The sequence below is a fragment of the Bos taurus genome, chromosome 28, assembly GCF_002263795.3.
Source record: "Bos taurus isolate L1 Dominette 01449 registration number 42190680 breed Hereford chromosome 28, ARS-UCD2.0, whole genome shotgun sequence".
NCBI lineage: Eukaryota > Metazoa > Chordata > Mammalia > Artiodactyla > Bovidae > Bos > Bos taurus.
The window spans coordinates 28,566,748-28,582,622 of NC_037355.1; the positions used below are offsets into that span (position 1 = coordinate 28,566,748).

General features: G+C 35.9%; 1 protein-coding gene across 3 annotated transcripts in view; it reads right to left on the reverse strand.

The window, feature by feature from the left end:
* Positions 1-15,875, reverse strand: part of MICU1 (mitochondrial calcium uptake 1) — a 216,100-nt gene that overhangs the window by 163,878 nt on the left and 36,347 nt on the right. For 2 of the 3 annotated variants that reach the window (NM_001075338.1, XM_059882478.1), the window contains 3 exon segments: positions 6,565-6,727; positions 15,076-15,250; positions 15,692-15,853. In NM_001075338.1, the coding sequence (NP_001068806.1) occupies positions 6,565-6,727; positions 15,076-15,250; positions 15,692-15,852 (499 nt within the window). In that variant the 5' untranslated portion in view covers position 15,853. 3 annotated transcript variants of the gene reach the window in all.

Here is a 15,875-nt window from a genome sequence, read left to right on the forward strand (position 1 = left end):
CAGTTAACAACTGTTTCTCCATTTGTTACAGTCCTGTGGGACCTGAGAATGTAAGCCCCAGGGGCCACTAGAGGCAGGTGATCAAAGGATGTGTCCTGGGTGCCAGCTGCAAAACCAGGATGCTAGACATGCACACAAATCCCCCTCTGGGAGATACCAGTGACCTAGAGCAAGGCAAAAAGGTATGCAAAGATGGCTCCCACTGGCCTCTACAATCTTTAGAAAGTATTTCAGCATGTCTCTGGATGTGTATTAAACCAGAAGCCTTCTCCCCAAGCCAAAGTTCCAAGATAAGCAAAGGTACCTGTTTCACAGAAATACTGGCGGTGTTTCAGTCTGCTACATCCATGCTGTGCCCTGAGGGTGGTAGTCAGTTAAGAATGGTTTCTTTATTTGTTACAGTCCTATGGAACCTGTGAACATAAACCCTGCTGCCCACCAGAGGCAGGTGATCAAGGGGTGTCTCTTGGGCAGCTGCTGCAAAGAACAGGGCACTAGATGTGCACAAGCTCTTCTCAAGGAGATACTGGAGACCTGGAACAAGGCAGAGGGAGAGTGCAAGCCTCTGTCTTTGGAGAATATTTCAGTAGGCTCCTAGATATGTGTTAAATTAGATGTCTAACTCTCAGGCCAGTGCTGTAAGATAAGCAAATAGGCCTCTTTCACAGAAAGACTGGACACTTTTCACTCAACTACCTTTGCACTGGACCCTGCAGGGTAGCCAGGCATGAGAACTTAAAGAACTGCTCTTTAGTTCACTATAGCCTTGTGGGTCTTTCAGATGCAAGTCCCATTGGCTTTCAAATCTGGATATTCTGGGGCTTACCTCGCAGGTGTAGGTCTCAAAAGCTGGGGTGCCAGATGTGAGATTTAAACCTCCCACTCCTCAGTTAGAAGCTCAGCTCTGCGAGTTCCCTCCCAACCACTGGTTACTGTGCCAGGAGTGGAGTTTAGGGTGAGACCGTGTCTCAGCCTTTTCTACCCATTTCGGTGTGGGTTTTTTCTCATTTGTCTGATGTGTAGGAGTATAGGAGTGGCTCATCTAGTTTTGGAGTTTCTTATTCTTCCTTATACAGTTGTAGATTTGGAGTGTCCATAGGAGGTGGTGAGGTCAGGATCCTCCTACATAACCAACTTGACCCAGAATCACTGAATATAATCGAGGGTAAATTATACACACATATATATATGACACATATATATATGTGTCTCAGACTAAAAGTGCCCCAGGTAAGATCAAAAAGGGCTCTCTAGTAAGATTATCACTAAGGGCATGACTCTTATTCTAAGGAGAATATGGAGTCCTGAACAAGTAATTCATAGCATGATCTCTCTTTTCACATCCCTTTTGTCTTCCATGTAGATAAAATCAGATCAAGATGAATAGATCAGCCAGTGGGACACAGTGGAAAGGAAACAGAGATCCTCTTTGCTCTGATCAAAGCTCAAGTTTTTCTATAAAGTACTTTAAAAACTCTATCCATGCTGCTGCTTCTCCAAGTCATTGGCTAGCTATGCAAAATTGGTTACTACAAGCAGCAAGCAACTGTCTTATCCATTGTATACAGAGATGCTGATGATATTAAGGCTGCACAGAAAGGAGATGAGACATATTCAAGTCAAACACTACGTATTTAAAAAAAAAAACAAAACAAAAAAACAAACACTACATATTTTTAGTCTTTAACATCCTTCCTGCTTACCTATGGCTACTCTAAACTTTCTTGGTATTCAGTACAAAAATATTCTTAATCAGCTTGCTACTGAAATTCATTAGCACTCTACTCACTTAGAATCTGTTTAATTTTAGGGCTGTGTATGCTTTGTGATTATTTTTGAACTATTCTAAAACTAAAACTTACAAGTTTAAATCTGTTAGGTATCCTGGGATACAGTATGTGTGAAAGCCATGACAAAACAAAGTTGAAATATGAGCTACTGGCTACAGTCCAACCATCTAATGACAGAAATTCAAACTACAAAAAAACAGCCTCATTCTTTTCTTTGTTTCAACCCACACTGGAATAATATATATTTTATTTCTGCTACATCAACATTTGTGGAAATTTGTGTTCATGAGCAAACAAAAATGAAGCCAAATTTTCTCCTGAATCTCATTTTAATATATTACAATTTTCCCTCATGATTATTGTTTTAAAAGAAAAGCAATTATTCACTATTTTGACTTTTTATCAAAGTCAGAAATATGCTTGGCATACGAGACATTTAGTAACCATTCTTTCCATATAACAGGTCTTTCAATAATTAAAAAACAAAATTACAAAGTTAAATGCCAAAATGTAGGTAAGCAATTAGAATATATAATGATTTCCAAAGGGGGAAAAATTCCTTAAATGACCAGATAATTTTTACTAACTTACCTAAAGTGTTGCTTCATTTTCCCTGTCACACTGGAAGCAAAGTACAGTTTTATTTAAAGTTACTGCTACATATTAGGTTTCATCTGGGTATTAGAAGTAATTTGACAGTACAAAATATTTTGCCATCATAAAACCCAGGAATATATCTCGCAATCCTTTTTCTCTGTCTTATACACATCATCTTTAATCTCTCCTTCCACATGTCACAAAATAAGGTGTAAAACTAATTCAAAAACAAAAACAAAAAAAAAATAAAACTAATTCAAAAGATTCAAAATCTAAAAGTCAGTGCAATCAATGGAAACTGTCTGGTTTAGTGGCATTTAGTACATCTATCTAATTGCAAATACTTTCATTACTCCAAAACAAAAATAAACAAAAAACACCTTGTGCCCACTAAGCAGTCAGCGCTCATTCCCCCAACCCAGCTGCTGGCAATTGACAACCTGCTTTCTATCTCTAGATTTACCTAGACATTTTATACAAATGAAATACTATGCCAATATAAAATAAAAATTTAAAAAAGCAATCATATGATATGTGGCCTTTTGTGTCTGGTTTGTTGATGACTTTTTTTTTTAATTTATTAAGATTTGTTTTGTATCCTAACATATGGTCTACCTGGTCTATTCTGGAGAATGTTTGATGTATGCTTGAGAAGAAATGTATCCTGATACTCTTGAGTGAAGTGTTCTATATATGTCTATTAGGTTTGGTTGGTTCATAGAGTTAAGTCCTCTGTTTCTTTAATGACCTTCTGTCTAGATGTTCTTTTCACCACTGAAACAGGGTTATGAAGTCTCTAACCATTACTGTACAACGATTTCTCCCTTCAGTTCTGTCAATCTTTCTCTCACATATTTTGGAGTCTGTTATTTGGCGGGTGTATACACATATATTTATCACTGTTATACCTGCTTGATGAACTAACCCTTTTATATATAAAAATGCTTTTTTATATGATGCCCTTTGGTAAAGAATCTGCCTGCCAATGCAGGAGATGCAAGACACACATGTTCGAGACCTGGGTTGGGAAGCTGCCCTGGAGTATGAAATGGCAACCCACTCCAGGATTCTTGCCTGGAAAATTCCAAGGACAGAGGAGCCTGGTGGGCTACAGTCGATGGGTTGCAAAGAGTCAGACACAACTGAGGGACTGAGCAGGCATGCAACATTTTTCTAAAGTGAGTTTCCTGTGGACATTATATAGGTAGATCATATTTTTTTATCTCCTGTCAATCTCTGTCTTTTAACTGGTGAGTTTGTTTTAGATTTAAACTGATTATTAATATGGAAGGACTTGCTTCTTCCATCTTGTTATTTGTATGCTATATGTCATGTAAAACTTTTTTATCCCTTCATTTCTCTGATCTTTCCTTCTTTTGTGTTTGATTTTTTTTTTCTAGTGTACTATTTCAATTCACTCCTCATTGCCTTTTCTGTATATTTTTTAGTGATTTTCTTAGTGGTTAACCTGAGGATTACAATTAACATCTTAAATTAATAATCTACGTTGAATCAACATTAACATATCTATAATTGTTATTTTACTAATTTCCTTTAAATCATATAGAAAACAAAATAGGAGTTAAAACCCCAAAAACTATACTACTGACTTTTCTATTTTCCTATATACCTTTACAGGTCTTTATCATTAAAAATTTTTCTTTGTATGATTTTGGTTACTATTCAATATACTTTGATTTCAGCCTAAAGGATTCCAGTTAGCGTTTCTCATAGGGAATGTCTACTAGCAACAAACTTCCTCTGCTTTTACTATCTAGAAATTGTCTTAATTTCTCCTTCTGGGACTCCTATTATGCATATGTTGGTATACTTGCTATTGTCCCACAAGTACCTTAGGCTCTATTCATTTGTATTCATTCTTCTTGCTCTGCTCCTCAGACTGGACATCAACTGACCTATCGCCAAGATTCTGATTATTTAATCTAGCTGCTCAAATCTATATTGAACTCTTTCAGTAAGTTTTTTATTTTATCTACTTTTAAAAAGTGCAATACTTTTTAAAATTTTGTGATTTATTTGGCTGCACTGGGTCTTTGCTGCTGAGCACAGGCTTTCTCTAGCTGCAGCAAGCAGGGCTACTCTTAGTTACAGTGCACAGGCCTCTCCACTGCTGTGGCTTCTCCTGTTGTGGAGCACAGGCTCTAGGTGTGCAGGCTCAGTAGCTGTGACGCATGGGCTCAGCTGCCCCATGGTATGTGGGGTCTTCCCAGATCAGGGACTGAACTTGTGGCCCCTGACCTGGCAGGTGGGTTCTTAACCACTTCACCATCAGAGAAGCCCTCAGCTCAATAATTCCTACTCAATTCCTTTTTATAATTTTAATTCTTTATGAATATTCTCTATTTATTAATACATAATACTTCCTATTCCCTACAGCCCCTTGCCTATGGTTTCCTTTAGCTCTTTGAGCATATTTAGGATAGCTTATTTAAAGTCTTTGTCTAGTAAGCGCAATGCCTGGATTTCCTTGGGGATGGCTTCTATTTCTTTTTTTCCCCCCTCCTATTCTGATAATTGTTGATAAGCCATGCAATTCTTCAAACTGAAAATTAGACATTTTTAATATTGCAATGTGGTAATTCTGAAAATCAGATTCTCTCTTTTTCCCAGAGTTTGACATTGTAACTTGCTGAGGACTATAGTCATCACTTTATTTAGTGATTTTTCTAAACTATTCTTGCAAAGACTGTATGTATTCTTCCTCATGTGTCATCAGTGAAGTTTCTGCTCTATTATTTAAGCAGTCATCAAGTGCTCTCACAGAAATTTCCTTAAATGTTAGATGCAAAAAATAACAAACCAACAAACAAAACACATCCCAGCTATTTTAGTGTTTGTAGACTGGCTCTGAGCTAGGGTGCTCTTTTGATGTTTAGCTAGACTCTCCTCTAACCCCGTCTTAACTTACCTCCACTTCCACGGAGTACAACTATCAACAAGAAATACAAGGCCACTCAAGTCTTTTCCAAGTATGCATCAGGCCCTGAACATCACTTTGGATTCATTAGGCAGTAGCCTTTCAAAGCTCTTATTCCCTGAAATGTCTTTATTTTCATCCTCCTCCTTCCTAAGCTTTTTAGTCTGTCTACAACTGGTCCTATCTGCCATCTCTTGGCCTGATGGGTTATAGGTGGTATACATGTCTTTAAATTTTTAAAATAGATTTAAAAAAGATTTAAAATAGACATCTTGAGGTGGGTGAAACAAAAGGCAAATCTTTGTGCTGGCAGCTCAGTAAACTATCAGATGAATTAAAAGGCACACCTACTTTTTAAAAAACAAAACTCTGTATGTTGCCCCTCACTGAATTCCCCATCACTAGGTAAGCCACAATAGGAATGTAGGTTGCCATCCCCATGACTGCTGCTAAGCTGGGAAATAGGGCATGGTAGGCAGGTAAGCAGAAGGTCACAACACTTTCTTTCCAAAATTTATTGGCTTCTTTCTTCATTAAATATTACCCTGACTGCTCTGTTTTTTATTAGATTTCAGTGATCCAAAAAGTTGATTCTGTCCATTTTGGGCAGCCTAATGATTTGCTTCAGTGAAAGAACTGATTTTTTTACTGAAGAAAGTGACAAGAGTCATTTTTCCCACCATGTCTCCCAAAAGCATTTGCAAATTATTACCTTTAACTTATAATATTAAGCCCTTTATTTTCTTTCCTCACATCTCATTTCTTCAGGCTGGTTCATCTAGATGAGACATCCTTTCCTCTGTTCTTTAAAACTTTTATTCAAACTTAAGCATATTCTCTAGAAACCATTCTCTAAACCTTCAGGCTAAGTGCCCCTTACTTACACTGCTATAGCACCTGCTCTTTAACAAATCATCACATTCCTTAAATTACCTGTTACTATCTCTGTCTATCCCACCAAAGAGCAACTTGACAGCAGTCACATCTGTAATGCATTGCCTTCAGGAATAGTTTTATAACAAGCAATGAATCTCAACCAGAGAGGTACAATCGCCTCAACATTTTAGATTACAGGCTCCTCTTTTCTACTCCTAAAGCCTAGCATAATGCCTAACATCCAGCAGCTACACAGTGAATATAATTGTTGCATGGACTTACATAGTTTAGGTGATACAGAGAAACAAAGTAGCATATAATGAAATAAATACCACACTCTTATTTTTCACTGTAGCAACTTACGTTCTGGTTGTTTTTCATTGGGTGTTATGGATCGCACAAAATCTTGTGGTGTCATAAACACTTCAGATTCACCATGCTCACTGATTACTTTCAAGGTGGCAAAATAGCGGAAGATTTTATCTGGTGTGGAATATGCACGAATCCTATTCTCATATTCCATCACCTAAAATTAGAAAATCAGAAAGTGTTACTGTATTAAGCAATTCTCATTTTCATGTATTTTCTCTTACTTGGGAGAAATTTTATACCATTTTTCCTATAACTTTTTTTTTTTAATATTAGAAATTACTTGTGTCTCAAAAACCTATGACATACTACTCATACTTCAGTTGAAGCAATGATCGTATGTTTTGTTTAGAATGTTTTTTAAGGTGTTTTTTTTAGTTGGAAGATGATTGCTTTACATTGTTGGTTGGTTTCTGCTGTACAGCATCACAAATCAGTCATAACTCTCTCCATATATACAGTAAGTCCCCTCCCTTTTTAAACAATTTTATTTTATTTAAATTTTGGCTGTACTGGGTCTTCACTACTGCATGAGAGCTTTCTCTAGTTGCTGCCAGTGAAGGTAATCTCAGCTCTAGGGTGTGCAGGCTCAGTAGCTGTAAGCCCACAGGCTTAGTTGCCCTAAGGCATGTGGAATATTCCTGGACCAGGGATTGACCGGCATCCCCTGCAATCCAAGGTGGATTCTTAACCGATGGGCCACCAGGGAAGCCTTAGAAGTTTTTGAATAGTTTCCTAATTTCCTAAATCACTGCAAGCAAGCACAAGAAAAATGTCGTACAAGAAGTCAAAAAGTCTCAGTCAAAAGCTCCATACACATGAGAGCCTATCATTTTTCAAATACCAAGTTTTCTGGAAGGGATTGGTTTCACAGTTTTACTTTCATGCAATTTCATGAATTCTAAAACAAAACAGACATGGGACTTTCACAGATCTGAACAACTTTCTCAAATACAAAGTACTTTAAACAACAGCATACAAAATAAAATTACATATCACGGAAACTCAATTATTAACACGTCTGAAGCAAAGACTTTTACTTTGGACTGAAACATTAGACTTCCAGAGAACATTTAAATATAGCATATTTAGAAAAGAGTAGACGTGGGAAGAACACAAGAAAATATTTGAATAGGAACAAAGTTATATCTGGCATACATTTAACTAAAGAGTATAACATTAACATAAAAGCTAATATAAAAGTTAATATAATGTTAATATTAAATTCCATTTCCTTACCTAGCACCCAAGACCCTATCTGTACATGAAACATACAAAAATACTGTTATATTTTGCATAATATTCTTGTACAACCTATATCGTACTTTGGTGAAAAGATTTCTCTCATACCTGAATTTTATATGTTGAGATAACCAATGCTAAATAGTATCTCATAAATAACTGGCTAGAAAATATGTCAAGGCAATATGATCTAAAAATCCATATTGTAAGGCAATTATCCTTCAAATAAAAATTTAAAAATCTATCAGTGAATTCAATGTCTATAAAAAACATTATTCAATGTCTCTATTTTTAAAAAAAGTTATTAATGTTTTAATTTGCTTTATTAACCCAGCTATTACTGTAACTGTCATTTCTGGCTAGATGGTCGCTTTGAGGTCACCGAGAGCAGCTGGTTAACAATGGGCTCAATTCCATTACCAGATGTGCTTTCAGTCACCAAGAAAGGAATGCTAATTTGTAACTATACGTGACAGGGATCTTTCTAAAGCTAATTTGCATTAAAGTCTGAATACTGATTTCAGAAAATTTTTCAATAGATTTGGCACATGGCAGACACACTAAGCATTCCCTTAGCAGCCTTTCAACCCCTTAGCAGCCTTGAAACTTAGCTAGAAGTCTTAAACCAAAGGCATTTTATATTTTACTACATCTGCTGCGTCATACCAGCTACAAAACAAAAATAATCAGTTGCAATATTTAGGGTATAAGCTACAGCTACTTCCAAAGATGGCTTTGTCAACTAAAATGTTAAGTCAATCATATGTAAGATAAAGGTAGAAAAAGAACAACTTAAAAGTCAATGATTTACAGACTGAAAATCAGATCCTTCATTGTTACCCAAAAAATACACTGCTGAATATTATTAATTAGTTTTAGTTTGAAATAATAGGTAAAGTAACAGACTTCCTGCATTTCCACATTTTTAGAGTTTAATATAGATCTACTTTATATTTTTGTTTTTTTTTCACTTAGCAATCTAGCTTTTTTTTAAGTCTTTATTGAATTTGTTACAATATTGTTTCTTCTCCAAAAGGCATGTGAAAAGATGCTCAACACTGCAAGTATCAGAGAAATACAAACTAAAACTATAATGAGGGCCTGACACCGGTCAGAATGGTCATCATCAAAAAGTCCACAAACAATAAATGCTGGAAAGGGTGTGGTAAAAAGGGAATCCTCTCACACTGTTGATGGGAATGTAAATTGGTACAGCTACTATGGAGAACACTATGAAGGTCCCTTAAAAAACTAAAAATAGAGCTGCCACATGATCCAGCAATCCCAGTCCTGAGCATATATCTGGAGAAAAACATTGTTTGGAAAAAAAAACCCATGTATCCCAGTGTTCAATGCAGTACTGTTTACAACAGCCAAGAGATGGAAGCAAACTAAACATCTATTGACAAATGAATGGATAAAGAAGATGAGGTACCTATACTCAAGGGAATATTACTCAGCCATTAAAAAGAATAAAATAATGCCATTTATAGCAACACAGATGGACCTGGAGTTTATCATATGAAGTAAAGTAAGTCAGAAGAACAAATATCATATGATATTGGCTTATGTATGAATCTATGTAAATGATACAAATGAATTTATTTGCAAAATAGAAATAGACTCATAGACTTAAGAGAACAAACTCATGGTGAGGGGAGGGACAGACTCGGAGTTTGGGACTGACATGGATACACTGCTATATTTAAAACAGATAATGAACAAGGAATACTGTATAGCACAGGGAATTCTGCTCAATATTCTATAATAACCTAAATGAAAAAAGAATTTGAAATAGATACTTGGCATGTGTAAACTGAATCACAGTGCTGTACACCTGAAATTAACATAATATTGCTAATCAACTATACTCCAATGTAAAATAAAAAGTTTGTTTTTTTAAAGAAGATAGATAACAAGTATTGGTGAGGGTATCGAGAAAAGCGGACACTTCTGCACTGCTTGTGTAAATGTTAAATTGATTCAGTCATTATGGAAAACAGTATGGAGGTTCCTCAAGAAATTAAAAATAGAACTACCATATGACCCAATAATCCAGCTTTTGGGTATACAGCCAAAGGAAATGAAATCAGCATCTCAAAGCGGTATCTGTATTCCATGTTCATTGCAGCTTTGTTCACAATAGCCAAGGTATAGAAAAAATCTGTGTTCATCATGGAATCTCAAGGGACTTCAAAGAACCAACATAATTTTGAAAGAAGAACAAAGTTGGAGGACTCTTAACTTTCTGATTTCAAAACTTATTACATTCATAAGAAGAATGTGGTATTGGCATAAAGATAGGCATATACACCAAACAAACAGAAAAGAAAGCCCAAAAATAAACCCTCATGTACATAATCAAATGATTTTTGACAAGGGTGCCAAAATCATTCAGTGGAGAAAGGACAGTCTTTTTGACAAATAGTATTGGGAAAACAAGATATCCACATACAAAACAAAAAACATACAAAAAAATGAAGTTGGGGGCGTCCCTGGTGGTCCAACGGTTAAGACTTCCAATTCCACTGCAGTGGGCACAGGTTTGATCCCTAGTCAGGGAAGTACTGTATGCTTGAGATGTAGCCAAAAAAGAAAAAAACAAGAAAACTTTTTAAAAAGATGAAGTTGCACCCTTATCTAACTCCATAATCAAAAATTAACACACAGTGAATCAAAGACCAAAATGAAAGATCTAAAACTACAAAACCCTTAGAAGAAAACGCAGAACAAAGCTTCAAGACACTAGATTTAGCAGTGCTTTCCTGGATGTGATGCCAAAAGCATATGCAACAATAGAAAAAAAAGAAAGACTTCATGGGTGTACCTATGGCTGATTATTGTTGATGTTTGGCAGAAAACCACAAAATTCTGTAAAGCAATTATCCTTCAATTAAAAAAATAAAGTGGCCAAAAAAAAGGTACCATATGTAAGTTAAAAAAAAACCTGCTGTACATCAAACAATAATATCAATAGAGTAAAAAGGTAATCTGCAGGAATTAGCAATTAGATCATATAGAAAACTACTAAAATTCCATTAAAGAAAATTTTAAAATGGGCAAAGGATGTGAACAGACATTTCTCCAAAGAAGATATACAAATGGCCAAAAAGCACTTGAAAAAATGCTCAACATCATTGATCATCAGGGAAATGCAAATGAAAACTACACCAAGATACTATCTCAGATCCATTAGGATGGCTAATATCAAAAAAACAAAAAAATAACACGTGTTAGCAAAGATGTGGTAAAAGAGGAACCCTTGCTGGTGGGAACATCAAATGGTGCAGCACTGCCAAAAACAGTGCTTCCATAAAAACAAGCACTTCCATTAAAAAAAAAACACACAACTGAAAATAGAATTACCATATGATAGTACTTTGGCCACCTCATGCGAAGAGTTGACTCACTGGAAAAGACTCTGATGCTGGGAGGGATTGGGGGCAGGAGGAGAAGGGGACGACAGAGGATGAGATGGCTGGATGGCATCACTGACTCGATGGACATGAGTCTGAGTGAACTCCGGGAGATGGTGATGGACAGGGTGGCCTGGCGTGCTGTGATTCATGGGGTCGCAAAGAGTCGGACACGACTGAGCGACTGAACTGAACTGAAAGCAATTTCACTTCTGGGTATATACCCCAAAGAATGAAAAGCAAGGTCTCAAAGAGATATGTATATACCCATGTTCAGAGCATCATTATTTATGATAGCTAAAATGTGGAAGCAACTTAAATATCCATAAGCAGGTGAATGGATAAGCAAAACATGGTATATACATACAGTGGAATACTACTCAGCCCTAAGAAATTCTGACACATGCTACACCGTGATAAGCCTTGAGAACCAGGTGCAATAAGCCAATTACAAAAATACAAATACTATACAAATCCACTTGCATAAGGTTTTTCTTTCTTAGATATTCAAAAATCATAGAAAGTGGAATGGTGGTTGCTAGGGGGATCGGGGAGAGGGGATAGTAGGGAGTTATGTTTAATGGGTATAGATTTTCAGTGTTATAAGATGAAACAGTTATGAAAATGGATGATGGTGATGGTTGCACAATATTATGAATGTTTTTATTACCACTAAACTGTACACTCAAAACTGGTTAAGATGGTAAATGTTACAGTACATGTGTTTACCACAAAAAATATTGGAAGAAAAAGAAAAGAGACCTTGGGGGAGTACTGGAAGAACGAACGAGAAAAAAATATGAAAAATATTTAACAGATATACAGGATACATTGTAAGGATTCAAGAGAAAAGAAAGGACATTTAAAAAGAATTCCAAAAGAAAAGAAATGACAGTGAATCAGTACTGAAGCAATGTGTAAGAATTTTTCAGACTTCAGAACTTGAGGTTTCAAAAGGGACAGTAAAATTAAAGCTAAAAAATAAAACAAAGCTAAATAAAATAAAAAAGAGAAGCATGCACAAACTAACAATAGTATGCCATGAACTAAGTGATAGGACAGTCCTAGACCTTTGTACTTGAGAATTTGTTTAAATTAACATGAAACACACAAGACAACCAGGCCATGCACAGGAATAAAAACAAATTCAGGACACTTGTTTACATCTGAAGAGGAGGCGAGAAAAATGAGGTCAGGAGAGTACACAACAATGTATTTTTTATATTCACTGCTTCTTCTTACAAAAAGAGGAAAACACACAAAAATGAAGCAAATGTAGCCAAATGTTAAAACCTGATAAAAATGAGTTGTGGGTACATGTATATTTATTATAGTAGTCTCTATTTTTCTCATTGGATATTTAAAATATTACAGAAAAATCAAGAGAACATAAAAGAACAAAAGCAAAAAGTTTACACGAAAATGATGGCTCAGAGGTAAAGAATCGGCCTGCAGTGTAGGAGACACGAGAGGTGGGAAGATCCCCAGAAGAGGAAATGCAACCCACTCCAGTATTCTTGCCTGGAAAACTCCATGAACAGAGGAGCTTGGTGGGCTACAGGCCACGGGGTCACAAAGACTGAGCCACGGACATGACTGAGCTACTGAGCATGCAGGCATGATGATATCAAAGGCAGCATGTAAAGATGGTAGCAGTTTGGTATTCCAGGGTAAAAATCTGAATAGAACAGTATCTAGAAAAAAGTGCAAGAACAAAAATGAAGCTTATTATTTTTTAATTGAAAGATAATTGCTTTACAATATTATGTTGGTTTCTGCCATATATCAACATCAATCAGCCACAGGTATACCTATGTCCTCTTCCTCTTGAACCTCTATCCCACCTCCCACCCCATCCCACCTTGATGAAAGGTTGTCACAGAGCCCCAGTCGGAGTTCCCTGAGTAATACAGCAAATTCCCACTGGCTATCTATTTTACATATGGTAATGTATATGTTTCCATGCTACTCTCTCCATTCGTCCCACTCTCTACTTTCCCTCTCCCTGTATCCATAGTCTGTTCTCTATGTCTGTGTCTCAATTGAAACTGAAAGTGTTAGTCACTCCGTCATGTCCAATTCTTTGCAACCCCATGGACTGTAGCCCTCCAGGCTCCTCTGTCCATGGAATTTTTCAGGCGAGAATACTGGAGTGGGTTGCCATTCCCTTCTCCAGGGGATCTTCCTTACCCAGGGATTGAACCCAGGTCTCCCACAATGTGGGCAGATTCTTTAGCATCTGAGCCACCAGGGAAGCCACCAACAGAAGTCTTCATTGCTGCCCTGCAAATATGTTCATCAATACCACTGTTCTAGATTCCAAATTATGCATTAATATAGGATATCTGTTTTTTCCTGACTTATTTCATTCTGTATAATAGGTTTTAGGTTCATCCATCTTATTACAACTGACTCAAATACATTCCTTTTTATGGCTGAGTAATATTCCACTGTATATATGTACTACGGCTAAAAATGAAGCTTATAATTTAATTAATGAGAGAAGAATCTTCAACATGTCTGTATATAGACTATGTAAAGGAATGAATAACAAAGACTAACTAAAAAAAAGGATACAGAAAGAATAAGTGTTTAAATAGGTTTGGGGGGACAAGATGACAAATGGGATGATTGCCTACTCACTGAGACTTTAGTGAAATAAAGAATATATTTCAGATTTAGATTAAAAAGCGTTTATAGCTTTGGGAGTTACCAATTAAGTAAACTACACTGATAGCTTTTATTTTTTCTGTGAAGTATAGGATATAGTCAACTCAATTGCTAGGTAGAAAGTAGAAGCAGAAAACAGAAGATTCAAAAATAAATGTTTATTTGGGTCATTTAGCCCTACAATATAAAATATAATATTTGACTATAAATGAAACTGCTGGTGGCAAGATAAATTTGAACTTTCCTTAAGTTCACTCAGGGCAAAAGATTAAATAGATGTTATCATTTTGGAAACAATGGCATGATGGATAATTAACTTGTAATGCATAAATTCTGTTCAAATTCACTTTAATCAGAAGTGGATTTGGGGAATGACATATTTAAGAGCTTCCTCCAAGTAAACAGAAGATCCCAATTCTCAAAGGAACTATTCTTGCTTGCAATTATACATGCTCCCCAGCACACATAAAGTAACTCAAATTATCTTGTTGTATTGATTAGATATATTTTTTAACAAGTAAAGGTAATTTTCAGAATTTCAATATCAATATGCAAAATGTCTAAGAAATTCAGCCTTTTGACTTTTCATCACATGTCTGCTGAATAATTCAAACGCCCACCATCACAGGGATTACTAGAGAGGAGCTAAAACTTTTCACAGGTAAAGCTATATACAACAACATACTTTGTTCAAGATTTTAAATGCTAGAGTTATGTAAAGTTTATGCTGTCCTCAAAAAGTAGTTGATTTGTAGACTTCCAAAGAGATCTTCTGCCTTTATAATTTGGCATCATAGATCAGTATATCACAGACTCAACTTCACATATATGAGAACATTCAACATGAGAAAGATCCAAAAAGCAATGATCACCTTACGTAGTTGAATTGAAGAACAAAGAAAAGACATATTAATCTTGATTACAAATCCTATATTCTTCTCACTACCCCAATTAAATTCACATTCAAAGAATACATTTGCCTTAGAACATGATGGAAAATTGCAAAGAAGTGAATCACTTCAAAGAGAATATAAATCATTTGAAATATCTGATAAAAGACTCAACAGCATTATTCTAAAATATAATTAACTATAGTTATATATAAAATAACTATATAGTTATATATAAAATATAATTAACTATAGTTCTAATTAATTTATAAGATTGTGTTCCATACTTTTCTATCTCTGAATCCAGAACGTTTCTTCTTTTTCTCTTCTGGATACGGCTCAAGACAAACACCTGCAGCCTTTTTTTCAGCATTACAATCTTCCCCTTCCTCTTTACTCTTCCCTTTATCTCCAAGTTCACTCTTGATGTTGTTTGCAGATGGTGGAGATTCTGCAAGGGCCCTGGATATACAAAAAATAAAAATTAAAAAATCTATCAATCAATAAAGTCCATCACATTAAACAAACAAAGATTCTCAGCTGGAGCTTAGCAGGAGTAACAGCAATGAAATTCATTAAAAGTTATACAAGAAAAGATTGCTCAAAAAATTAAAAATAGAACTAACATAAAATCCAGCAATTCCACTTATGGTTATATGTCCAAAAGAACTGAAAGCGGGGTCATGAGGAGATTTTTGCACTCATGTTAATAGCAGCATTACTCATAACAGCTAAAATGTGGAAACAACCCAAATATATACTGATAGATAAAACTGATAAAAGAAATATGGTATACTCATATAATAGAATAATATTAAGCCAGAAATCAACCCCTTTTCCATAAAAGAGACAACTGGAAGAATAAAAGTACACGTAGGAATAGGATGGTCAGTTAACACTCACCTTTTCCACAACAGACCAGTACTTGCAGTTACTGCAGATGCTCCAAGAAAAGCCACCATCATTAGCCGTCGCCTGATCTGGGTGGGCTGTGATCCTCCATGGTACCATCGAGAGCCCACTGCCAGCTCTGCCAACGCAGAAAGTGAGTTAAGACGAAACATCCTATGGACAAAAAGTAGAAATA